Raw genomic sequence first — 27,667 nt, 5'->3', positions numbered from 1 at the left:
AAAGGACCACACATCATTGTCGCGGTCATCTCGATCAGTATAATCTATGTCTTTAGCGAGAGATCGCTTTTTCGTATTCTAATAGTTATCGAACAATTGTCATTGCTGCTGACATTTACTGTCTTACTGATCATGATCAGAGTTTCATACCAGACCAGAAATTCACTCCGAGCAATCAGTATGTGCTGCCGCTTCCGCAGGAGAACCGCCTTGGTACTCACGTCTGATGATACAACCAACTACTTTATGCCCAACCTGTCAGTGCATGCCCCGTGTCCTCTTGAGGAGCCCCTAGTCAAACCGAGCTTTTCTTGTCAAACATCAACACTCACCTCAAATCCCGTTGGTCTACTCAATTTGATTCAAAGTAGATTTCTCAATCTACCCATAGTCTACGCTAAGCCTGATGTCACCACATGCCCCCTCCGATTGGAGATGTCTTAAATGTTTCCTTGTTGTCTAATTGTGTAGTACATATCTCATGCTAAGTATCAGGACTGCATCCATTCCGACTACGTTGATCACTGTCTGCTCTCCCGCCTGTAGTGTTGGCGTCTGCAAATGACCTCAGCGCGAAGTCGGCGGCATGGTTGGGTCGCCGATGTAGACGCAGTCAATTTGCTAATGCTTCTCCGCTCACTTCCGGGTGAGCTGTTTCGAGGACCCTGTCAGGTCGTTCGGTCGGCCGGTCCACGCCACTGGCCAGTTAGTACTACCCTGCCTCCGCAAATGCCCTAAAAGATTTCGTTCAAACCTTCGTCAGTGTTTTACTGCATAAGCCGTGGACTTTCCCAGTGCTCGATGTATCGCCTCGTCGTCTTGTCTGGATCGTTTTCATTCTCCGCTACGCCTGACCGTTGAGTCTGACCGTGTTAGGTTGTATGGTGCTATTTCTCCAGTCCAGTGCGTTGAATTACCAGACCGTATCTGCGCTATTACTAGCTCACCCAGCGAATATAAGCTTGGGGCTGCACTGGAGAAAGAGAAAAACGCATAAGGAACAAGACAAAAGACTTACTATTGCTGACTTTACCATTGGAAGTATACACCAAGAGGGAGCAACGAGTCGGCCGATGCAGCTGGAGAGACCGAGCGACCATAAAGGGCGCCGCAGTGAACGAATCAGCTGCACAGAACAAGGAAAAAAGATGAAAAAGAGAAGTTGATGGAGTATTGAAAGATGCCTAACTCCCAAGAGGAGACCTAGGCCAACGGAGTGCGATGCCCCCGTAAGAAGGCGACTAAAAAAGTTTAAGTGCTGTTGATCTGTCCTCGACAGTAGGATAACCAGTCGCGCGAACCGGACTATCTGAGTACAACAGAGACTAGCTATCTACATCGGCGGCCTCAAGGTTTAGCTACGTGGGAGAAGTGTTGGAGTGATGAGTGAGACGAAGGCTGAATGACGAAACATAAAGAAGAAGAGGTGGGTTAAGTCTAGAGTCTCCAGTCTTTTCGAGCACTTGAAACCCACAGAGGGTGGTGGTGCTGATAGCTTTGGTAGCGTAACGTAGCGTAGCGTCTATGGAAACTGAAGACGTGTAGATTCGTCGTTGTTATATGAGGGATGGGGGAATACATCGGGTCTAGTGAGACACTGGTGCAGATTGCTATAAGCTGGTTCCAGATGAACAAACAGCGTAGTCAGAAAGATACAAGGAGCTATTCAGACAGATATAGAATACACTTAGACTGAATGGAGAAGGATTGGACTCCTGAGACTGAACGCGCGAGATAATTTCTGTGATTTGATGCCAGTTGATTTGGGAGTTCACAGGCTTGTCCTTTGAAGATCCCATCATTCACTTAGCGGCAAATCTTAAGAGATTTAGATGCACGGGGTGTGCTGGATTTGCCTAAAGAGCTGAGTTCAGCGAAACGTATTGACTTGCATACGCTGAGAGGGGCCTTTAACGTTTAATAATCAACTTCACTCCAAAGCCAGAACTTGTGAGGCATTCCATATCGAGGATTAGCACTGAACACGATATTTTCGAAATCGACCTCTCTATACAGCCAGAAATGGGACCCAATGAATGGGATGATAGACTTTTCAACCCTTACACAAATTTGCTGCTAAAAATAACCCAGCTCGATAGAAGCGACACTGATGTCGTGCTGATACGGTTGACGAAAATCGTATCTAGAACATAACGTAACACTTTAAAAAAAATCGTCTGTTGCAAATTCAGGTCATTCAGGCCTTACGTGTCTAGTTTCAAGGAACTAAAGTTAGCATCTGAGTGTTTGAACAATAACAAAGTATTTCCGTATGAGGCAATTATTAAAACCACAAATAATAAATCGTGCGGAGAAAATTAGAAATTATGATATCTGTGCAGAACTTTATAGGTTCGAGATTGCAAACGAAAACGATACCTTTTTACGATCAATATGTAGATGTTTAATAATAATAATAAGGCAAGAGAAAAGGAGGAATAATAATAAATTCAACGAAAAAAAATAATGGAAATAATAAAGTAGTGGCGGCGAATTAAGTTTTTTTAATTTAACTTTTTAGACGCCTCCTACAGTGGTAGCGTCAGAAGAGTCTTGTGGACGATCTCAGTATCTGTAAAGGGGGCAGCTAGATGCTCCATGAGAACTGCACGCTTACGTTTTTATTTTTAGTTTATTCAAATCCTGATGGCATATCCGGCGCATGATGGCGCATGTAAATGCGCGAGGATTGGGAGCCTCCGTGCTGAGTGTTTCTATTTCGTTTGTTCGTATCTTGAGAGTAATTTTTTTTTTTTGACTTCCTTTTAGAGATCTCCCGTACTCACCCTAGCAGCAATAAGGTCCTGCACGAGAAAGAATTAGCCGCGCGATCTTTTTATCAGGACGTAATCTTCAGTTACAATAAAGATCATACAGCGGCGGCAACGAGTGCAAGAGTAGAACGTGCCGGGGCCTTGAGACAGTTACGATCTGAAGTGTTAAAGTTGGATTTATTTATTCATAACCTATTATGTCGTTTGCCAGACTATCTATATGTGCATGTGCTTCGAAGGGACTCCATTTAGAGATTCAGGACGGTTTCAGGAATCAACGTGCTGAAGTAGACCTAAAAATACATTTTCGTATCAAAAAAAAAGTGTTGGTTATCCTAGAGTCACAAAGTAGGTTTCTTTGAAGACTATCATATGTATATATATATATATATATATGATAAACTTATAGAAAAAAGGTTATTTGTGGGTCGAAAGCAATAGGGCGAAAATTGTGGTTGTCAATTTAATAGAGCTGATGTCTGGAAGCTGATATAATCATATTAAGCATATTTATAGACACTCTTTATAGGAACATTTTACTGGTACTATTAAGAACAGAAGCATAGACTTTACAGCGAAATTGACGTTTCCAATACTCCGGTCAATTGCGGGACGCCTCGCAAACATTGTTTGACTGTTTTTTAGGTAATGCATAGTGCAGGACGCTTGTAGGCCCCAGGCGTTACTACGCGTCTGTAGAATAATATTTCTAAAATACGCGCCAGTTTATTAGCGAAATATGTGCTTATTAAGCTTAGAAACACCCGAAATGGTCAAAGTTCAAAACCGAACATAGACAAACGTTGCTTTGGAACGAACCGAACTAAAGCAGTGGCTAATTGCAGTACCAAACATGAACCTTAAGGTTTTTCGAATAGCATAAGACCTAGAGGAAAAAAAATTCGTAGACGTATTCTAGACTACAAATCGAAATTCGAAAAATCTCTACGGACAGGATGTTATTGCCGATTATTTAAAACATCTACAGGACCATTATTATTTATTATATTTTAAGCAGCGAAAACTCCTAAGATGTTTTTGTTAAACATATAAATATGACTTACGAAACGAAATGACCCTTTTTGCATAATAAAGCCTTATAAAGAGAACATACCTTCAACACCTTTCTGGTTATTTGCCATTTTATTGCTCTAACAATTTTATTTTATACCTACATAATACATAGTAAAATTTAAAACCAATATATATATATATTTATATTGATGAAATACAAGTAGAATGCGGATGCATTTAATTTTACATCGCGCTAGTGATTTTCGACTTAATTAAATGATCTCGTTTCATATTGTTTTTCTAATAATATCTTATATAGTTATAGCAGTACGTCCTTGGTAAAGTATCAGATAAAAGGGAAGCATCAACGACAACGATGAAAGATTTTCAAATGGGTCCATTCTGGAAGGGCGTCCTTAACTGCAAGACGGCCATTATATATCATCGCAATGTATATACACAATACATTTGCCTAACACAGATTGAACTTGTCTCTCTATCGAATAGCATTGAGATAGGATTATATAATAATGCATAATATACAGATCTATCATTTTATCATTTATGTGTTCGAATAATCTACTTTGTCTATTACGAAGAGCGCCGTAACGATAGATAATTGTATTACTATCTCCGATATAACGTTCTGTCCTCACGAAAAATCGTTTTTGCAAATAGTTCCTTGGAGATTCGTTCGCGCAGTATAACCTTAGGGGTTAGCTGGGTCTGTGGTGTAGTGGCCGTTTCGCAGTCTGCGTAACAGTTAATATTTCAATAGGTAGTCACCTTTTGCAGTTACCTATTGTGGTTGGTCATCCAGCGTGTACGCCTTGCCATTCAGGACGACTGACCATGAACCGTCCTCCGACCTACGATGTCCTATATTGATGCGTGACATATCTGCAATAATGTGACAATAACAGGACTGTAAAAGCTGCTTAGGGGGCTTCGTCTCGGGAATGTGTACAGCGGCCATCTCTTTCTTGCATCGGCCTGTGCATTAGCTTACAAACGCTTTATTAGCGTTTATAAAGCGCTTTATATATCATGATACGTTATATGTGGTGACCTTTTGATGAATTACATGTTGCTCGTAATCTTAGAGTCCACCGGTCTCCCAATAATCAAATGTAGCGGTTTTCTTGATTTGTAAAGTGTTGAATGCTTGAGAAGCCTTTCTTTGGCGTGCTATAACAATTTCGATAACGGCGTTTCTGTGAGGAGGGAAAAGAGTGTTCTTACAGCGAACGGTTACCTCAAGGATCCGCAAAGAAGAGGTATGGACACGATTACGATTTTAATGGTTAGATGAGCTAATAGCGATTCTGTGATAGGAGGATAGCTGTCGATCCAACATGACAATAGTTATACAAAAAGAAAAAACGTACCAAACAGTCGAAGAAGTACGTTGAGACGCAACTTTCCATTGCGAACCATCTCTTGTAACTGTTCCCATTGCGCTGGCAGAGTTAATGATCTAAGGAAAATACAGATCATGAAACAACCGCAGCCTCTCCTAAATTTGCTTGTTGTTTTTTTCTGGACCATTAGGTTACATAAGCATCCCGTTAGGATCATCATTAACTTTCACGTTGTTTGCCCATGACTACTGGCCCACTGGCCTAAATTACTTAATAATGGTCAGCTTAATAATTCAGTTAATAATTCTTATTATCAGTTACCTTCCATCGGCTAAGGTGACTGTGTACATGAAATTTCCTGGGGCGCCTCGTGCACGAATGCCCATTTTACGTTTAGCCTTTGGAAGAGATGCCATCGGTTGAGGTCGAATACTATTAATCCTGAATCTTTAAACAATGGCAACGGTTGCAAAAGAAAATAAACATAATTTCAGAATAAGAACGTTAAAAGATATCTATACAAAGGAAGAACAGCGAAGCTTTGTGAAGAAAATACGACGATGTCATATAACATATGGATTTTGATGGTTGACAAGTCGAGTTGCTCATGAAAAATTTGCAGAAATAACGTTCTATTAAAACTCTGAAATCGTTTTGTAAAAATTGTATCGAACATGTTTTCCTCGACTATTAAACGGTGTGAAGCAGAAATCAGAAAGAGTATGCACGATGCATATACGTTGTGCAATATTTGTCAAAGGGCATTTTTTAAAAAGCCTCAAAAAAGACCTTTTATCTACATATTGTGCAGCTAAAAGCACAGTCTTTTAAGAGGATGTTAAACATACTTTGTTCTTATTTGGCCCCAAGATAGGTCTAAGTATTGATTCTTGAGGTTCACAGAAATTCCGTTAGCTTGAAGAGCATCCACCAGTCTTGAAGGCTTTCCAGCCTGTATTGAATGTTGCAAAATCAAAAAATACCTTGTTAAATTGACGCCAAAAAAAGTAGAAATAATTTTGCATTTCGAAAATAACTATCTAGTCACTACTACATCTAGCAAACAAAATATCTTCGGACAATAGCTCTTCGTTCAAACGAAATTAGGACAAAATTTGCCTTGGACTTCTGGAATCTACTATTTTGTCGTTTTAAAATGATCTAAAAAAGCAAACCCTTTGAATAGAATCTTCAAGTTCTGTCTCGTCTCCTGGCAGCAGATGCTCGTTTCCGTCCGCGACTTCAACTACGTACAATAAATAAAGCAGATAACGCAACGTTAATATTTATTACTGGAATTTCGTATTGGAAAATCTAACGAGAAAGGCCGCTACACCCATACGCTAAGGAAACAACACGGGATGTACGTGTCAACTCTGACCGATAACGTTTATATCCTGTAGTCTCAGCCGGCTGCTGACGCAGACAACCTGGGGCGCATCCTTTCATACGAACATATCATCAATCATCTCAGATCGTCTCATTCTAAATCCGGGCAATTAATCCATTATATTCATATTCTAAATCCGTTCACCGAATTTAGCTTCCAAGCTATGCTAATCGTTATAGTGGCTGTCTAAGTTAATTATGTTATTTCGACAGCCTTTAGTCAGAAATGATTTTTACCTTTGATGAAGTTGGATGACTCAGTCGTCGAAACTCGATAGGGCATAAATCTCCACCTATCTCGGCCTTCCTCACTGACGAAATCGCCTCCAATATCGGTTGGGGTCTGGGTTAAATTCAGATCAACTTTGATCAAACCGTCTGGCATTTCGACCCACAAGGAATTTCCATGTCGACGGCTGAGAGCGTTCGCGGACAAGGCGATATCCCGCAGCTCGGCTAGAGCGTTCTCGTCGGTGATGAGCTGAGACAACATTTGCGAGTCCTGGGGCAAGGCTAATGTTATGCCCCGAAAAGATAGAACAAGCTGACCGGGCAACGATTGGGGTTGGTTAACGATGCTGATAGCCAGAGGATTTCCAGTTGGTCTATCTTTTTGCTGCTTGACCAACTTGATGGCGTTCAAAACCTGTTCGTTACCGAATTTTGCTAGATTCTAATTATTAGTTCCTTTCCAGTGTTTTGAAGCTACGGCCCCAGGTTGAGAAAGTTAGAAGTCGTTGGTTCAAGCCAACCAATGACAAGTTACTTCAATATTTTGACAGAATATACTGTAAGTTTCACTGTATATTCATGGAATATGTATATACAAATGATTATTAACAAAGAAAACTTTCTTGTTTGTTATGAATTTCTAATTCATTGGGTAAACGAATGTTGTATGGTTTCGAGTATTATATATATATATATATATATACATTTCATTCGTTACGATTACTTTTTCTTCATATGGCATTAGTAGATTTTCTATCTACTACGCTGTTCGATGAAAACCTGAAATCTAATAGGTAAAGCATACATATTGAGGCACGTCGAGGTTGTATCGAATAAATAACTTAATCAATTGATCAGGTTGATGTATCGTCCCGCGATATATAGCTGTTTCCAACTCAGGCCATTGGTCCGGCAACCTGTACAGGGTAAGTACGAAATTAGTGTGTGTCGACCATTTCGTCGATAAGGGTAGAGAAATGAGAACGACGCCAATTTGCGCCTTCGGCTAACCGAAGTACAGAATTTTACAAGGTCTGAATTGTGTCTACAATCATTTCGGTATGACTCGTTAAAGGGGTATGTTCATCATCTGATACAAAAATTAAAATGACCAATCATAGAACTAGAAATCTACGAAAAATAAACTTAAATCACATTATTGATTGTTTGTATACGAAAAGTAATCGAGTCTATCAGCTATCGTAAAATGGTATATAACTCTCGTTGACAATCGTTATATTCGAAAGAGCTTAATCATTGGGACGCTCGTTGATAGTACTATCGAGTCTCGACGGGTTTGATTGAAAACCGGTGTTTCTCTAAATAATAATAATAACAATTTAATACGTCGATCAAGTCCTAATAGTAGCCGATTCGCCGCGACCAAATCCTATGTACCTGTATTGTTCACCGTTGATTGTTACTTGGTAACTCAGATGGGTGTTATTTGTCGAACGACTATTCAGTTGTACGGTTAGATCACCCGTATCTTCGTCAAACGTTACAGGTATACTGTAGTGCGAAAGAACCTAAAGCAAATCGCAGACTTTGCATTAGCATTTCGTATAAACTATTCGGACGGGTATTCCTACATGTGGTATACACAAAAATAGATCTTCTCATTCGCCAATGCCGAGCCTCCATTGTTGTTTAGATAAAAAAAAAAAAACAAAAAGACCGTAGCTGTTTGTTTTACCTTGATAATTTCATAAATAAGAACCGAAGAATTCTTAATGAATCGATTAAACAACGTCTGGTCCTTGGGCAGCTCGAATTCGGAGCCCTCCGCTCGGATCAAAACCTTGCTCGGCCTTCCGTCGACCGTGTAAATTCGGAGCCGTACCGGACGCTGTCGAGACTTCGTCGATGTTAAGACGGCGGCCTGATCGATCGCAAGGCGGTTGTTGACTATGACCGCTGGGATACCAACTTTCCGCATATGCTTCAACAGATTCTATGAATACAACGATAATTGCTCACTTAGTATGGTGTTTACTGAGACTGATTTGCAGTTTTATTATATCCACGGAAACACGTGGTATTCATTGGAGGAGATCAACTCAAAGAGTTTGACACCGTCTACGTCCGTCCATGTCTAACGGTACAAAAGTATTCCAGACAAAAACATTCGATTCGGTTTAAGATCGAGTCTTAACAGCGAACGCCTTTGAGGCTGGAACAAAAAAGCAGCCCAGTCCGGTTAATGATATAGAATAAATAAAGCAGTTAATTGTTTTGTTGCTATTGCAAACCTCTTCTTAGAGTGCTCCAAATTTCGCACTGGTAAACGCTAGTTCCCTGGGCGGCCAGAAATATCTAAGCGATGACAATTTCCACGACTCAAAGGACGGACAAGGTCGATAATGCATGACGAGGCAGCATCTTTTCATTAATACGCTTGTCTACCTTTGCGTACATACAAAATAAATCTGGTAAAATTTGTAGTTCTTTTCCAAAGTTTGCTATCTGCTCAACTACACGCTAAGAAGGGTCTATTGCACCGTTTAGATAGCTGTTTATTTCATTATTGCCGGTTTGTTTTCCTTGTCTATGTTAGCCTAATAACGGTAAGAACATCATAATCTAACCTCTCGACTTTCTGTGGTAGTGATTACACGATTGAGCAGTTCGATTTCATCCGGTAGACGGAAGCGGCGTCCTGCAAATTCTAGAACAATACCCCCTACTCCAATAGGGGCCGTAAGTCTATGGGGCACACTATCCCCAACTTCACCAGATTCAGGACTGGTAGCGAATGAAATTGTATCATCACCAGATAGCCCCAGAACATCTGGCATTAGAGTTGTGACAGTTGCCGCCTCGTCCCTTTTATCCATCTGATCAAGAATAAAAACGAACAATAAAATATTGCATGAATTAACGGTACGTTTAACTAAAAAACTACGGTACGGTAAAAACGGAACGGAAAGCGCTTAAGTAGAGAGTTACGAATCGTAAATACACTATAAAATTGGCGAAGTAAAAGTAGCAAGGCTGACAGAAATAAAGAGCAGAGATCGGAGCACAAAATTCAACGGGAACTGAGCAAGCAAAGGTTACCAATGTGCGAGAGTTTCTTAAGGTCCATCGAGCTATAATTTGAATTTTTGCACAGCAGTTACCAGGCGGACAAGTGGCTCTGTGTCGAGTCCTTGGGGTAGATTATATCGCTGTAACCCCCGAACGACGGCCCGGATATCGGCTCGTGGTCGTCCTTTCAACTGGTTCGCAAAGGCATCCATCTATAACGTTATCACGGATGCGGTGAGACTAGTTAAAGATAATGTGTTAACGATTCCCGACGGCTAATGTTTCCATTTTCCCGACAGCTATATAACATATTCGATAGAAAAAATCATCTGAGTTCAGTTATACTTTGCGCCCAGCTCGTATGAGCTGTGACGTTCGACCTTTATTTATTAACAAATCTCCTCCTACTTAGACGTGTTTAGTTTATTATCCCTTTTAGTATCTCGCTTTTCTTATAGAGGTCATCGATCGAGGACCGATTAGCAAATTTTACTATACAAGCAAAATATAGACGTTTGGTTTCTAGATTCGGCCAGGTCATACGCTAAATGAGGGGATCGCTCTTGAGGGGATCGCGCAAAAACTGTAACAAAGCACCTGTTCAGGAAGCTGATATCGATTGCCGGCGAAGTATACGGAGACGCTGTTTGCTGTCTGATTCGTAGACCACAAAATGAATTCTATTCGAAGGGCGTCGCTTTTCGATACCGATCCTTTCGCCATGACGAGATGGTTCGAATGAAACTCTATGGGTAGACCGAATACTTTCAATTGCGACACGACCGCCTGTAATTCATTATAAACTCTGCTGGGTGTTTCGAAATTGATCTTTCGTTGCAAAGACAGAGATACGGTTTGTCGAAAAAGTATATTTTTCAATAGGGCTTTCTCGTCCGATGCCGATCTCAAGACAGTTCAAACTGAACAGTGACAGCTACAGGCCAAACGAGAAGTAACTTAAACCAATTGTGCCTGATTTCTCGACAATAATTCTTAAAGTAAAAAAACTTTCGTTACGGCCTGAGCCTAAAAATAGATATAAATTAAAGCTAATACTCTGCTTTTCGATTCATAACACCCACATTTTGATCTGGCTGCCAATCGATGGAAACAAACTTTGCGTGTAACTACGCTGTCGTACTTCTGCGATGGAATCAAGTACTTTGGTGGACTTGAATAAAAAGTTCATATTCTATTCAAGTGATCATGTGACCCCATAACAAGTACTTAAAACGGTAGCTATCAACCATGATAAACTCTCGACAACGTCTAAGATGATAAGTATTTTTAAAGATATCGGGCTCCTATCTGGAGCCATTGTCGCCATCAATTCTACTATATAATCATGAGGTTCAGCGTACTTCAACTCTGCTATACACATTTACTGAAACACAATTTGGGGTTCATTTAGTTAACGTTAGAGGGCCGAATATCGATTATTACACTTGTTTGATCTAGCAAGTTTTAGCTTTTTTCAACTGGCAAATCCGGAGCTCTGGCTACAAAATTTACTTTGATTTTCCTAGCAAGAATCCCCCTCAGGAAGGCAATTTTTGCCGGATGCAAACACCCCATATCCTTGAAGAACTTTTCGCAGGGTTTAAATATATATAATCGTTTGGTCCCCCGATGAAAGGTACTTACTGTAATAATTTCCGATAATTTGTTGCCGGAACTAATATTATAGAATGTTACAGCTCTCTACAGCTGAAACTTATTTCAATTGTCCACTACTTCAATTAGCATTTAGACGACACTCTTACACTTAAGCTCCGATTGTAAGGAAACGTTTTTCCGTCATTTTAGTATAGAAGAATCAAATGTGACATATTAAAAATCGTCATTATCTAACTTAATATTACTGGTTAGTTTTAATCAACCGATTTGGAAGGGATGTGAATTACAAGACCCAATTTCCTTTATATACGCGCGCCGTTTCAGCCGAAAAAATAGGTCTCGTACGACTACGTATACACCGCAATTGTATATGTCATCTAACTTTTAAACAAATATCTAAAACTAGGATGATACTTCCTAAGCTTTATGATTCTAGTGTAACAAAGATTTGCAGAAAGATTAATCTTGGATTTAGAAACACCCTGTAGATATATAATCCTGTGGAAATCTCAATCAGCCTAAAAGAATCGACGCAACTTTACACCTAAATTTTATTCTCAAACGAACAGAATAGATCGTACTTGTTATCAATAAGCACGTACGCAGTTCCCGCGCGTCGGGTCAATGTGAAAGCAACAAACAAAGGGAGACAACAATAGCCCTGGAAAAAGGTCGTTTAAACTTATCGACACCAGCGTAATACTTTGGCCTTTATCAATTCGTGTCTCAATTATATAAAAAATGACTACGCATTTGTCGCGAGAATAGCCAGAAAGTTGATGTTTGCGAAATTTTTCTCATTTAAACACAACCATTTTTAGGAAATAGGTGTTTTCTTTTGACAAACCTTGAGCTGGCGCGGATCTATCGCTGCGACAAGGCTATCTAGCGATTCTGGCACGGGATAAACAACGCCATCGGGCAAAGTAACCAGCACTCGCTTATTGGGTGTAACTTCGACCTTCACCTCTGGCGTCACGATGGAGCCATTCAAGGCCGTCACGTCTGCTTCATCTGTTGAGAGGTCACTGTGCTCGATGGCGTCACCGGAGGATTGTAACAACTTATCATTGTCTACTGGAGCAATCGATCCTTGCATGGCTTCCAGAAGTCCTGTGCCCCAAAGTGGCGAGCCTGCCGTTGAGAGAGGTGAGGACGTGCTAGCTCCAGACAGATTCTGGGGCTGAACTGTGGTGGATGCAGTCGAGCTTTTACGTGTAATTATTGGAGTTAGCCCCGAATACATCGCGGACCCAGCAATTGTATCACCTTCACATCGAGAAAGAAAACGGTGTAAGTCTTAGCTACAAACTGGTGCTACTGGAGTTTTGGTTTACACGATCTTAGGTACAACCAGCGTCGACCCATGAAGCTACCCATAGTTTCACTACGACGGTAGCCATAATATCAGCACACATGCAGTGAGGCGAAAAAAAAGAGAAAAAAAAAACTAATGGTTTACGAAAATACATCATTGTTAATCATTGACTTACCTTTGCTTATAATATTTATAATATAATATATATATATATATATATATATAATATAATGACTTATAATATTTAGAAAGTGAGCTATAGCCTTTAAGGATGGCATCCCATAAAAAGAGTGGTTCCACAGTAATAAAAGAGCAAGTTCACCAGAGGCTAAGTTAGTTGTAAAACGACGTATCAAAATCGCGAAAAATAGAAGGATTTCATTGAATAGAAGAATTTCATCGAATTAATTTTTAATATATCTGCTTTTCTTTATATTAAATGAAGTAAAAGTGTCTCACAGTTAGAAAAAAGTCGCTATATAAGTACTTTAGTAAATGTAAAATTGAAGAGGTTTTAGCCATGAAAAGGAAATGTTTTTTTAACTGTAAAAAAATTATTTTTCACTGTGAAACATTCTCTTTAAACTCTTTCTTAGATGCCCTTTATTATAAAGGGACAGCTAGATACTCCTTCTGCAAGGTGTGGATAATTCTTTAATACATTATGGAACAATATTGTGCAAAAATGACATTTTACCTTGGAACTTTTTTCCCGGCTGTTCACTGTTTAGACCTTTGCTAAGCAACTCTAGGCTTGCCACTGTAGGCACCACTATAGGTTGTCCCGCTGAGGTTAGCGTTTCCTCCGACCATACGGTCGCTGTGTGCGTTTCTTCCTGTTTCTTCGTTATTTCATAGCGATCCCGCGGCCGCGCCGTTGTGGTGAAGTCCTCTTCGGGTCCTACGCTCGCAGTAAAAAACTTTTTAGATCGTGTGTCAGTAGTGTAGTACCATTCTGCCGGGCGAACCGTCGTCCCATCTTGCTCCTTTGCCCATATACTTTTCGGATGGCGTTGGTCATCGGGCTGTTCAGGGCTTGAATCTCTTGCTACCATGGCGAAGTCAGTACCAGTCGGTGTGGGCCAGGCAATATTCGATCGACCCGTTTTGTGATATGGTTTCTCTGACGAAGCGGTTGTGGTGTACCTTTCTTCCAGCCTTACAGTTGAAGTGTCGTGCTTCTCCGTTGAGACATCGAACTTTCCTGAGCTAGCATTTGTAGTGAAGTTCTGTCTCGGCTCTTCGGCTGTCTGATACCGCGGCTCATAGGACTGTTCGTCCCTAAAACGTCGTAGCTCTGAATTAAGGGCGACATCGGTAGCTCGTGGCTCCAGAACCGGCTGTAAGGTTGTGCCATACTGCTGCTTACTACTGCGATCTCGTGAAACCAGACGGCCAGCTATTTTAGGGACACCGCTTTTTGCCGATCGATTTGTTGGATCAGCCCAGTGTTCCGGCCTTGCAGGGGGGTCATCATATTTTACGACAATCGCAGGAGGCAAGGTTCTGCCGGTAGACGAAAGCCTCTCGAGCCAGTGGTTACTTTCTACAATCTTGAGTAATAGCGCCGTCAATGCTTTCTCAGTTAAAGGACTGTTCCTGAGTAACCTTTCCTGTTCTGGAAAGATGGGAATCGATCGAGCGTTCTCTTCCAGTTGAATGATTTTCTAGAGTAATAATAAACAGCAATGTCATACGTTAATCTATAATCTTTTCTTTCCTCTTCGATGTTAGTCTGTACTGCATGTTGTAACAAGTACCTAGCAAATAACAAGTAAAACTACCAGTTTATTAAAGAAACTATGTCCAACAACTGCGATCGGCATTGGCACTCTTATTAGTCAGGCTAGTTTGTCCTTCTAGAATCCTAGGATTGGATTTTAATAAATACTATCGTTTTTAATCAGAAATTATACCCCGTTCAGCGTGAATGAAAGCCTAGATCTAGATATTTTTCTCAAAATTTATTCTCCTTGTAACCGAATAACTTTCAGCTTCGAGACGTGCTTTAAAAGCAGTTATATAAGTATGATATTCGCTTCGAGATAAATTAACTGGCTCATTGTCCGGAACATATTAAACTTACAAAATCATCCCCGTCGTTTGCTTCCAAAAGTCGCAGAGTTAGCTCGGCAATTTTGGGGGCTGTCCTCTCCAAACAAGCAATGCACTCAGTCCCGCACGATCCTACAATGTGAGAACAGCATGAACGCAGTGTTATTATTACTGTTAATGACATGCCATAAATTGCGCCATTGAAGATGTAGCAGCAGATTTGTTAAACAAATATCGCATATGTTCGTCCAACGCTATATAGAACCCTATAGACGCGCTTAGTAGAAACCTTATGAGAATATCTTCATTGGCATCTCTATCTATTGAAATCAGTTGTTATCATATCAAATTAAGTTTGTACCAATAGATTAGTCAACGTTGAACATAATTTACAATCGATAATTAAAATGTTCCACAAGAGTAAATTATAGGGGTTATCCTTCACCGTACCCGTTCCGTACGAAGCCCCTCCTCATCATTTGCTTACCCTTGACCTTCCATCTTGTCTTGCCACGTACAATAGCTTAGGCCTATACCATTGATTAGAACCAGTGGAATACATGAACAATAGATTGTTACGTAGGCGTGTATCGTCGATATCTAACCATATGATAATTCACTAATTACCGATGCGCACCTACGAAGTTGAACATTTCTAGTGATTATTGCCAACATTTAGGCTTCATCTGACATGTCCTAAGCAGTACTCGCGTAACAAATAGCGATCGTGACTTTTACCATGGTCTGGTCCATCTAGCCAGCACTTACACAACAGGCACGGTAAGATACCTATTGAATTTTCTCCACTGTCCTGTTGGTGGTACCGCTGCTAATTGTTGTAAATTGCTTGCATCGATTGCAATATATTGACGTAAGATAATCGTGTTAAGGCTATTTTAAGGTTTGGCTGCATACAAATAGCAGCAACCTCTAAGTCGTGAAAAAGGTCATCGTGACTCATCCTCATATCGATTAGCGTTCGTGCTGGAGACATATGTAACGTAATCCGCATAGTTCGGTGTCACCGGAGCGAGAGAGTCTGTGTGCCGTTTGTTTACTAGAGCGAAAAGTGACGGCACCCTTAGTAAATAAACAGTTGCAATTAAGGTAGTTACTGAGAGAATCGCAACGTACAAGCGGGTCGCTGTCGAATCTTCAGTGGGGCATATTTGCTCTAAGCGGTTTCTTCCGCGTCTAGATGAAACAAGTAGCTATCGAACCTTATCACTTGCTCGTATTGAATTGTAGATATTGGTAACAACAGCTAAGATGACAGACCCATTACTCAAGGCCTAAACAACAGGGGACACTGGATCTCGATTTTCGAAAATGGCTTATTCGTTCATCGGTCATTTATCTGCCTACATTAGGCCATACAAAGGGCTGATTGAACAAACGCTGATATTGATTTCTTCATGAAGGACTCATATAAGTTAAGAGTTACATGGCTGATTTCTGTAACGTAACAACTAATAGGGCAGTACAACTTGGGCAGGCACGCCTGTGATTCTGCGAAACTATATAAAACCCAAGAAGCACTATTGCACAAAACATTTCACTTCTATATTAGGTGGTGTATATAATGTATAGTATATCATAAAGTTTGTGCGTACAAAAATGACATTTATGGATGATTTTAGATAGTGATTGATCGCTTTCATCAAAAACGCTAGATCTTTACAGAGACCATTGAGTAATTGTTGAGACGCTCTAGGTCCACTAGCCAGCAACTCATTGAGTGAGATGTTCGAAATGGCGATCTCGTCGAAAGCCGAAGGTTGAGCTCCTGTCCTGATACCGTTATAAATGACCGTAGCTAATGCAATCGACCGTAGCCACCGAATCAGCCTCATGCTGGTTAAGGCACGAACGCCTTGCCTGAAAATCAACAATAGGATGCTATTAAAGGCACTAAGTTGGGCTAAAAAAATCGCCAAAAATTATAAACATTCAATAAAAAATGCAGAGCAATTATGTTGGGCAAACAAGTTACAATCAATTATTGTTTAGATTCCACTAAGGATGCGACAATTCTCTGGGCTGTAAAAGCTATGTACGTTAGAGATGAGTTTTACGAGCGTTCATTGTACAAACTAAATAGAAAAAATGCCAATAGATATGAGATCGTTTAGTAAATATAATATTGCTTGGCGAATACCCATATATATATATATATATATACGAAGTTACTTATTTATAGTTATATACAGGCTACGAATATTAGTTAGTATTTTTCTATATTACTACGATGTGGGATATTTAATTGCATTTTAATAATGTATGTAAGCCATAGTTTCGAATCAGCCAGAAAAGGGCTGATTGAACAAAGTGTACACTCATTAGTTACAGATGATCATCGCCTGTGATCACTCATGCCGTTATAGTCCATCCGGCCGCAGTGACGACGTCCGAGCATATCAGCTATGGTCCATATTGTCGCCAGAGGACGCGTTTAAGGTGTGACTCGACAGTGGCGTAAACATGAATTGAGTTACTCTAGAAAGTACGGTACACGCTCACGGTGAGCATTATGAAACTTTCTAAACTTCCTAGGTAAATATTCGATCGACGAGCGGCATTAGTGTTACCGCTTCGATAGACCCTCCTTCTTAGAAGCGCACTAAAATTGAACCTACATTAGGATTAAGCCTATATTACCTTTCTGTTTTTATTCGATATTCGCGAAATAGTACCATTTTTTGTACGGGGACACAGTTGTAAGTTTCAATTTTTTCACTTTTTTTTTTTACGGTCTTCTAGAAACACCGCATAACTTTAACGTAATACAATAAATAAATGAAACTTTTCCTTCTATTTTCTACGTTAAATAAATATTCACGTTCATGATTTACACGTGAGGCACCTTCGTTCCATTGTATCCCGCTTACCGGTCCGTAAGTTTGAACAGGACTGATAAATTTTCATATTGTAATATGACAACCTTTGGCCCATTGTTAGAAAATTTCATTTGTCAGTAACAGTACCTAGTGAATTGCAATAGAATAGATATTTCTATAATTGCATTCGTCTCGGTTGTTTTTAGCAACGTTCAAAACGAATAGCTTATTGTTGGCTGTCAAAGATCGTGGCTTGGGTCATAGGGCAGACTAATAGACTCAGAGTGAATACTATCTTCCGTAGATTTCCGATGATTAATCAGACAGACTCCTGCCACGATGTCGCAGGCCTACGTCCTATTAGACCAGCCCTTTCTACAACTAACAGATAACTTTGTGTTACCTGAGTGCAGAGTGATTCGTGTTTCTAGCTCGAAGCCTTATTATCAGCGATTCGCAATTGATACATTTTGAAAATATCTAACTTAATTCGTACAGGTCCCATTACTACGTTCTTCTATTATTATCTCCGACGGCCCGCGTAATACATATGAAGCTTTCAGAATCAAGGCCCACACATAGGACAAGCCACTCGGATTCACTAAACGTTTTCTATGATGACTGCTAGTTTGCAACAACTGCTAACCAATAGGCAACATAGGCATTTCCTTTTCGTCTGACAGAATGCTTACCTTTCATTATAGACAAGCCTTGAAGCAACAAATAATAAGACCGTCACCAGGGAAATATTCCAATATTCATGTAATTACGTGTGCAACTGTGTGCCAGGTTTTTCGCTAGCATAACTGCGGATTAGACAAATATATTTTAAATGAAATCTCATCGTAGTGTCCAAGAATCCAAAATTGCTCGACAGGTCATGGCGGACTGTTTCCAGTACTGTGCAAACATGGTCCCTTACACGAATCGTATTGCTTCGTTTGAAAAATAATTTTTTCTGTACACTTCCACCATTAACGATTTGTGTGAACACCGGAACCCAGTGGCATAGTCGGTGCCATCGCAGTTATGTGCATACGAATTCTATTTGGTCGTAGCTGCCCTACCACGCAATTCTTTGAGGACACCAAGAACAATGTCTTATATATCCTCTACAAAGGTGTTCTATGAATCAATCACAGCTACAGATTCAACGCTCAGCCAAGAAGATCGATTGCCTCGTCGCCAAATGTCACAGAGACGCGCAAGCGTAATCGCCACAAGAACACCAGTTCCACTACGAAAGCAACTCAATGATTTACTCTTAAGACTCTATTCTTTGAGTCCATAACCACAGTCAAAGAAACGTCAATCGTTCGTTGCTCGTTTTTCCATCAATTTTTTTAGGTCAGTCCTCTCTGGGGACGTTTTGACGTATCTCTTTTGTCTGGTGACGAAAAAATAACAGTTTCGAAACGGCGCCTTTCCTCTTGGCTCGGCTTCGAAATAAAGACTTGGAAAAAGCTGTAGACACACTTCTAAAACAATCCGTTGTTATCTGAAATTTACTTAATGAGTGATTACTAAAAGAAACGTTCACTAGATGTAGTTAAACGTCGAACATTGTTAGTGTCAGCTTTTCGCATTAACCGTCCTGCCTGATCCGGGAGACAAAAGAATCTGAGCAAGGCTAGCTTCCTACGATCTCTTTAAATCGGCTGGACTGAATTGCGTTAGAAACTCGTCAACAGCTGTCCTATGAAAACAGGGTCCTAATTTGTTTAGCCATGAAACGTATCCCTTCTTGTATCTCGAAGCGCACAAGTCGCACAAGGAAGTTCGCGCAGAATGTGCTTTTACCAGGTATAGCCACTTCCACAACCATGGTTGAAGGTCGATTCCTCCGTCTCCGATAGAGACCTGCCAATCGCATTTAGGAAGAGTCTCATTATCCAAAGGCAGAAGCTCCGCAACATCCGCTTCCGACATCATCCCATAGCAACATCTAATGGCAATATCAAGCTATAGAGGCAATGACACGTTTTGGCCCGATTAAGAAGGTAAGCACGACAGCTCAACTTTCTGTGGCCCAACTGTCCGCGGATCGTACAACTGGGCCAGATCATATGGCATACAGGCGACTATCTAGGTGCAAGAGACTCTGTTCTCCTTGTAGAATTTCCCAGCTGACACAATCAGTCTATTCGTCGTTTCTCTGGCGTCTTGTTGTCAACATATCATTATCCTTGCCTGTCTCGTATAATGCTCTTCCGTTGACGTTCGGCCATAGCTCGGCCTCTAACCTTATGACACCTAAATATTAATCTTGATGTCAGCCTGTATATGCACAGATACACAACTCTATGCCCCTAGAAGCAACTGATACACAGGCACACCGAACATAACAAGCTCGAGAAGCGATGGACGCAATAACAACGACAGCAATAATGGCAGACAGAATCCGTATAGCAAGCTAGGCCCTGATCGAAAGCTAAGTTACAGGGCCGTTGCAAAATTGACTACTACGAGTGGATATACGGAGGGCGTACCCATCGATGAAGTTCTTCTGCGTGCCGAGTACGCCGATATGCGAATCGGAAACGACTATTTCTACCAGGTGATTCGTGGGCGGAGGGCGTCAGCTTTTATATGGATCTGCTCGCGCACTTTGCTTGGTGTAGAGACGAACACTCGATGTACGATGGCTCTTACCGACCGACGATCACACGAGCGACAGGCGTTCGCCTTAGTCGCAGAGTGCGACCGATGGTGAAGGGAATATTGGACCGAGGAACGTGGCACTCCTGACACACTCTTCCCACCCGAGTAGATTCAGTAGAACGAACGTCACCAAGCGGGCAACTAAATAACGAATAGGACTGTTCTCTTCCGTAAACTCCAGAAATCGAGTCCATCCATCTGGCTGGCTGTCGGTGGTGTGCACCCTCCATAATTTCTTTGTCAGCGTTGTCTTTTCCAAGTTGCTATCTGATAGCAGTCGCAAACTACTGTGAGCGTGGAGCGAGACATGTCAAGATGATACTGACTTAGACGTCAGACAGAATTCGCCCCTTAATCAACGAATAACGTAAACGTAAAGGAACGCAAACACATAAAACAGAGCTATCATAGGTAGGAAAAGGTTGAATTCATACTTTCGAGCTTATCAGAGGGATATGTGGCAGAACGACAAACAAAAAAAAAAATGCTTCGAACAGATGGACGCCTAAATGGCCAAAGCTTAGAGTTACCGGAGTTCTGTGAATAATGCACAAACTGTTCAATACTAGACAAAAAAAAATTCACCCCTTAATTCAAAACACAGTCACCACTAACATCATATAAAGTTAGAGATTTACTAAAAAAATAATTAAATAGTAAGCCAAAACAATAATAATTTTGACTACTAAGATTGAGCGGGTGGAAAAACGTGTTTATGTCGTCGCGTAACGGCGTTCGGTGCATCATGCGCATACATAGAATTTAAGCTGAAAATGGTTTTTGCACTAATACGGGAACGATGCATAGTTAGTGTTAGCGATGGTTGTTACAGTTACATAATAATATCGATCTGCTGCCATCCAATTATCTACTGGCCAATTAATTTAACATATTTAGCCTTGAATTTCATATGTTTTTGTAGATTTTTTTTTTTTAATAATTCGAGTAATATATAGAAAATTTGAGAACAAAAACGTAAACTATAGAGAAACACCTTCCTGTTCTGGACTTTCGGGTTAAAAACTTTTTCGCCCCTTCTTTCAGTTGACCGTTTGATTTACGCTGAAAAAGCAAAACTTAATCGAAAGTCTTGCCTGGCAACCTGTGCCTCGACAGTGATTTAACTGACATCCCTCAGCGCCTATTTCTCTAGCCATCCACTAGTCTCAATGTGAAAATGGCATTCATACCGCTATACTTGGCCAATGGCGACATCGTTGCAAAAAAACCTACATTGTATAGTAATGTATTTTCAATATAAAGCGCTCTCTTATTTTTTTTTAACTAACCAATCGATTCCTCACCATGTATGCACATATCGACAAACACACACGTAGCGTATCGTAAGGGTCGGCAGTATACAGGGTGAAGCAAAATTATGCTTACGATGGCAAAATGGTACCTGTTAAATTTTATGTCGTGAGAAAAGTAAGCTTACAGTTGAAACAGCATACGAGTCAACAAAAATCCCTGTTTCCCGCCCTGCATTACGGATGGCGATAGGCACAAACTAACAAATGCTATCCTCCATTGATGATGAATCGGAAATAATTGTTCAGACCATTACGCCAGTACTGGCCATCTCATCCTGGATTTTTAGGATTCCCGTTTGTTGCAGATCCTGTTCACTTTTTATTCGGGCAACGACCCGCTATGGCATACCCAGAAGTGGTATCCTTTGCTCTCGTTGATCGCCACACTCGGATTCCTGGTCAGCAGTGACACTTTAATTATTTCTAAATCAAACAATATGTCATGGAAGTTCATTCGTAGACGCGCGTCGACCAAACTCATGGCAGTGGTATACTATTTGAGTCGACTACGTATCGCCAATATGACATTGCAGATCGCTAACGTTAGTCATATAGCTAAACTTGCTGCCATACTATCGACTGGCCGGCCAGTAAGGCTCTGCCGCCGTATCTCAAGCGAACAGAAATAATGGACGAGTCAAAATAAATCTGAATCACGCCGTACGATGATCCAGACGAACGTCTGAATGACTAATGATAAGGATCCGTAGAATATACTCAGTAACACGTGGCACCCGCTCTTCCAATTTATGTTCCGCTTGAGAAAGATAAATAGTATAGAATTATTTCTCGGCGATCAAAAGGGGCAGACACCAAGGCTATTTTTACATAGCCAGCTGTAGAGGTGGTGTACTGAAGAGCCCTACCCAAACACAGTCAAAGGTTTTGTTGTACGCAATGGCCTAGATGTATAGCATTCACGTGTCGAGCAACGTATCTCGCTGCGAAGCGACAGTGCGACGACGTAAATGCTGCTAATTATTTCAATGCAATATCTTGTGCCTGATTTGTCCTGGTTTTAGTTCGGGATTGAGCGTTGTGTTCGGTTTATTAAATATTTATTCATGACATAGTTGTGACGTCGATGTTGGTAATCTACAACACAGAATGAGTGTAAACGGGATGGAATCTACTTCTGGATGATCCTTTGACAATTCTGGATGATCATTTGATAACAAAAAAAAAGCCGTTACCGAAATAGTAAATAGTAGCAGCCTACACACAGTTCGAGGTTTTATGCAATACGGATTTAATTACATCCTAATCGTCTTAGTCCGCATGCTGGTATATACATTTTGTATAGAAAAGATCTAGACTGTGTCACGGTATTTCTTCTGATTATAAATACTCATCATATTTTTAAATGGTAACTAGTTCGAACTATGTTAAACTTGAGAAGGTTTTTATTCTTGCTGAAACTTACGCTTCTATTAAAACATTACAATTAAACAAGTTTCACATGTATTTCTGTCTTTTATTATTTTATATTGTGGCCCAATCATCAGGATGCTACTAGTCGCCTGAGCAATCTAAACACGTTTACTTTCTAGCTTAACCACAGGCTCCGCGTTATGGTATTAACGTGCACAGAATGCTCTGCACGTGGGAAGCATTCGTGACATTAGATGGGTCTTGTGTTTGTATTAGCACGCGCGTCCGGCGGATACATGACATTTCCAAGATACAGGATTTTTCGGACCGTTCTTTTACTACGTTAAACAGAAAACCGTTTTTATGGCACACAGGACAAAGAGGCACCGAATACCGCGTCCCTCAATGCGCTAAATTGTATTAGTGCCACTTGATTATACGATAATAGATTCACTGTAACCCTTTTTGGGCCTGTATCCGGCCTCAATCTAGCTAAAATGACAGGATTTTAATTTCGGCGATGCCATGACGTTTTTTTCGCCAACGACTGCAAGCAGGACGAGGGAATAGGTAAAGGGTCTCGCTTGTTATGCAATATCATATTCTTACATATCATGAGAGGAAGTATTTACTCAATCTTAATAGAAAATATACAAAGGGATTCATCCGTCGCATTAGATTGACAGAAAAACGGTCTATTGTGTTTATCTGGCATGTTCACAATAATAATAATAATAGTTTCTTTCCCAAGTTGAAGTTGGTGAATTTGTGTTGTGAAAGGTCTGTCAAAGTCGACAATCAGTCCTTGCCTGAACGCCGCATCACAAATGTGTTTACTGCCTAGTAACAAAAAATATCTATTAAACTTACTAACTTGGCGTATATATATCCGGTTTTGTGTTGCCACGGCGTTTTTGATACTCGCATATAATCAAATGAACATTGTTAGGGGTTGAAATAATGGCCTCGTTAAATTGTGCATGTGGAAGGCGCTGACCTGTACATCTGCCTGAGATAAGTTACCATTATGAACCTAATAATCCAGCGAGAAGTGATTAACAAAGTACACGTCGAATAATGAAAACGACGCTGAGTAAGTACTGATGTGTGAATAAGTTGAGTTTTTGAAATGCCACAACACAACTTACCTCACAGACCTTCAACATCTCAATGGCCGAGGTCCAAGTGCCTTAGAGAAAATGCCGACTAATCTAAATAACTGGTATTAAATACTTTGCTTACCTAAAATATTAAAATTGTCTTCCTTTTCTGCGGTTATTTTAGCGGTCAGCCGACATTCGTAGCGCTTATTGTTATAGACGAAGTGTGTATCCATACGGTGTATAGGATGACAGTATTCACACATTAAATCTGAAATGTGCTCTAGAAAGCCAACCGGCAACTGTAGTTTACCGTATACGATCGTGCGCGATAGCGTAGAAATCCGCTATGTCGTACAGCTTCGACAGTACCGAAAACGTAAAATAAAAATAATTTTTCGTTAGCAAAGCTACCCCTTCGAATGAAAATGTAACATTTTCGATTACCTACGACTGTTATTCCAATTAGCACAATGTCTGGATGGTTGTAAGGTGCGAACAATTCAACTTTAACTATATTTTTCTATTCTATTTTTCGCTGTGCTTTTTTACGTAAAGATGATGACTTTCCATATGCCTGTGCGGCTAGGGCGAACAGGACGAAAAATGGTAAGGAACCCTTTAATGTCCTATGGTGCCTTCGAAGCTTATGTAGCAGTAGAAAAACCAGTAGATTAGTTGATATTTTTCTTCTGTTGAAAATTCTTTTTTACAATACTGAATAAATTTTATTTCGCACCGTTTTATGAATGCATTGTGTCGCGTTACCTGTTTGTATTTTCGTATGGTACATTCATTCATTATTATCTGAGTTTTAGTAATAACTAAGTGTTTCATGATACCTGTATGCCTACGTCTTTCACTTGATTGGTAATATTTATTTTATGCATTAGTATTTAATAAATATGTTTGTACGGATGACTTTTTCAATAATGCCCTTTACTTCCATTTAATTTCATGGGCCGCCTTCACGTTCGCCATCCTCATTAATTGACTCTGATTAACTCAGCCTGAGCTTCTACACTTCACTATTTTTATTCGACTAAGAGCAGTAATTACTGAGATCCGAGAAGCCCACTCTATTGCGCACTAACGGTCCGACCATAAAAGCTACCATATATTATGAAAGTACGCTAAACAGCCGACAAAACATTCCTTCACTAGGTTAAGCTCAAGACAGCTTTTATGGGAGGTCTGCCGTGCCGGCCTGACATCGGCGATGTATTACGTTCTGATATTTTAAGGCTAAATTTACTGTCAATAATAAACGGTTCATTTTAGTCCCGTGTAGTATGTCAGCGTTCTGAAACAAAATGAAAACTCATAAACGGTATATGAAATTCCCTTTAGTTTTTCTGCTGAACTTAAAGAGGGTACCTGAAGTTTCCTAATCAATATTTTACCCTACGCCTGATAGATCTACCTTACGCTAAATGCCAGAGCTAGCTAAGATGCCGATTTTTTTTTTATTGAATTCTATCCCACAACTTCTTCTTTTCCAAACACTTACTGCACCATTTATCCGGCAAGAATGGCTGGCCATCAGAGTCTCCGGCATGCTTTCGACAGTCGACATTGTAACTATACCAACTAGCAGCTTTTTGTATGAAACGAAATTACCTAGGCAACAAAATACGATATCGACGTACATCACAGGGCGTACACATGGGAAAAAGCCTTGAAATTTCAACAATTGTAAAGGTAAGCAATGAACCTAGCATTCTTTCCATTGGAAGTAACAGGCAGTGGATTTTGGCTTTCTGCTTCCTACAACTGTATGAGCCTATCTCGGAACAAATGTATGCATATATAGATGAACGCAGACACATATAATCAGAAAACTGCATTGTACAGGGTGTGGCAAAAGCTCGTTTGATTTGACAATTTAAGAGTTTCTAATTGACACCTATTAACGTAGCAGCGGAGCAGTATGTAATAAAAGTAAAAAGAAAGAGTTAAACATACACTATTAGACTGTCAAATAACGACGGTCGAGAGAGTTCTGCTCGACCTTGTGTATTCAGCCACACCGTATTGTGTCTTTCGATATTCTGCCTCTTTCCTCATCCAGATATGGGCTGTCTTCTTTAGATAGAAACACTTCTAGTTTTCGTAGCTGTTTCCTTGGCGATCATCTTTGCGATGCGTCAACTAGAGGCTTGACCTGTGTCCATTTCTTTCGCACTATACCATAGCGCATTGCAGAACGTCAGTACTCTTCTGACAGTGAAGCTCATTGGCAAGGGGGCGAGCCGAGCAAAATCTGATCCCATATTTTCCAAACCTCGCCAGGCAAAAAGGAGTAGAAGATTCCGCCGGAAGCAGGGCCACTTAGGGTATTCTTTCTGACACCTTCACTGCGTTGGCAGTTGTTGCGTCGTTATCGCTGTTGTTGTTGTTGTTGCTGCCCTTGTTCCCTTTTCCGCTGTCCTGACTGCAGCTGCCTTTTTGGCCGCCGACGGACCCTCCGTAGAGAAAGGAAAAATACCAGGTACGCGATAGGAACGGCAGGGTGATGCCGCCTGCAGCATAGATTTCTGAATATTTGTTCAGAAACAGTTGCAGTAATGTACGGCCATCGCTGCCATCATGTAGAGGTACGGAATGCACATCGCTTACACTTGTATGGTCTCCTATAGTCATCGCTACTGTTGTTAGCATTGTTGTTGTTGTTGTCGTCGTTGTTGTTGTAGTATCTTTCGCTGCGGTTTTTGGGCGGCTTGATGTCAAGCATAGAAGAAAAAAGGCGAGAAACGCAGTTTGAACCCAACAACAAGGCTGGTTTAGTTCGGTGGTAGCCACCCTGTGTTTCGTTAATATCGAAAAATTTTCCACTTCCGGAGGCGCTTGCTTTAAACCGCGCACAGACCGACTCCCTAAGGTCGTGACATTATCGAATATAGCGTTCATTTGAGACATGCATTCTTTGGGAGAAGCATTGCCCACGCACGGGCAGAACGCTAAACGTACCGAAGAAATGTGATCTTGGTGCCTTCTTCAAAGGGCATCTTCGTAACATAATTAAAAGGAGCATGTATCTGTTTGAAAAGCATTATATCTATGTGTATATATACATACAATCTCATATGCTGAGACAAAACGCTTTTCGAAAGGTGTCCAGTAACAGTCGCAAATATCGGGCCAAGGGATCTCTGAGTCGCTTACAAATACAGATATCGTTTCTAGACACTACAGTCATCTAACCCTACGTATGTCAAATGCCGTTCGCAGCGTGGATAGGCATTGGTTAAAAGGGTAAAATGCATTAAATACTCAAAATTCTGCGCCCCAGAAGGTCGCGCGTGGACTTTCCTGCGCCTTTATTTTTTATAAACGCCTGCATCGGTCCCTAAAAGCGAAGGCACTGGTTCGAAAAGTTCTACCACCTCTACTACCACTCATGTAATGAATATCACGATTCAAGTTACTATATTTAATAGGTAATGAAATTTCCTAGTTGTTCTGATCATTGTATCATTGACACAGGAAAAATATAGGATTTTCCCACCTATCACGGGGGTGTGTGTGTGTGGCATTAAGCCAACGATCTATGGAACACCTATAAATACATGTAATAAATAAACATACAGATATAA

The 27,667-nt window shown here is 40.6% G+C and overlaps 1 protein-coding gene and 1 long non-coding RNA gene across 8 annotated transcripts in view; one reads left to right on the top strand and one right to left on the bottom strand.

Moving 5' to 3' along the window:
• The window catches only part of LOC111262233 (uncharacterized), a 165,465-nt gene that overhangs the window by 98,735 nt on the left and 39,063 nt on the right, over window positions 1–27,667 (top strand). The gene's annotated exons all lie outside the window — the stretch shown is intronic.
• LOC111262231 (uncharacterized) lies at window positions 1,786–20,292 on the bottom strand. 6 transcript variants are annotated; one of them, XM_022836333.2, is made up of 18 exons: window positions 19,427–19,640; window positions 16,477–16,667; window positions 14,821–14,921; window positions 13,432–14,401; window positions 12,264–12,685; window positions 10,397–10,585; window positions 9,892–10,011; window positions 9,358–9,606; window positions 8,466–8,723; window positions 8,168–8,298; window positions 7,575–7,686; window positions 6,776–7,184; window positions 6,325–6,395; window positions 5,998–6,101; window positions 5,471–5,596; window positions 5,177–5,265; window positions 4,588–4,688; window positions 1,786–3,067 (listed from the first exon to the last, which is right to left on the bottom strand). In XM_022836333.2, exons 1-17 carry the CDS (start codon window positions 19,540–19,542, stop codon window positions 4,588–4,590), a joined length of 3,759 nt encoding a protein of 1,252 aa, XP_022692068.1. In that variant the 5' UTR covers window positions 19,543–19,640; the 3' UTR covers window positions 1,786–3,067. The 6 variants fall into 6 exon arrangements, with proteins under 6 accessions (XP_022692068.1, XP_022692066.1, XP_022692065.1 ...); XM_022836331.2 differs by having other exon boundaries at window positions 1,787–3,067; window positions 4,575–4,688; XM_022836330.2 differs by lacking the exon at window positions 1,786–3,067 and adding an exon at window positions 3,899–4,208 and having other exon boundaries at window positions 4,575–4,688.

The sequence above is a fragment of the Varroa jacobsoni genome, unplaced genomic scaffold, assembly GCF_002532875.2.
Source record: "Varroa jacobsoni isolate VJ856 unplaced genomic scaffold, vjacob_1.0 scaffold_641, whole genome shotgun sequence".
Lineage (NCBI taxonomy): Eukaryota > Metazoa > Arthropoda > Arachnida > Mesostigmata > Varroidae > Varroa > Varroa jacobsoni.
Note: the sequence above shows the minus strand (reverse complement) of the source record. Positions and strands in the feature narration are given on the sequence as shown.

Excerpts from the sequence above, each read along its gene's own strand:
- LOC111262231 (XM_022836333.2), bottom strand. The coding sequence starts at position 19,542 with ATGTTGCGGAGCTTCTGCCTTTGGATAATGAGACTCTTCCTAAATGCG. Across the intron at positions 16,668-19,426 it reads TGTGGAAGTGGCTATACCTG|GCAAGGCGTTCGTGCCTTAA; the intron begins GTAAAAGCACAT and ends GTTGATTTTCAG. Across the intron at positions 6,102-6,324 it reads TTGAAGATTCTATTCAAAGG|GCTGGAAAGCCTTCAAGACT; the intron begins GTTTGCTTTTTT and ends CATTCAATACAG.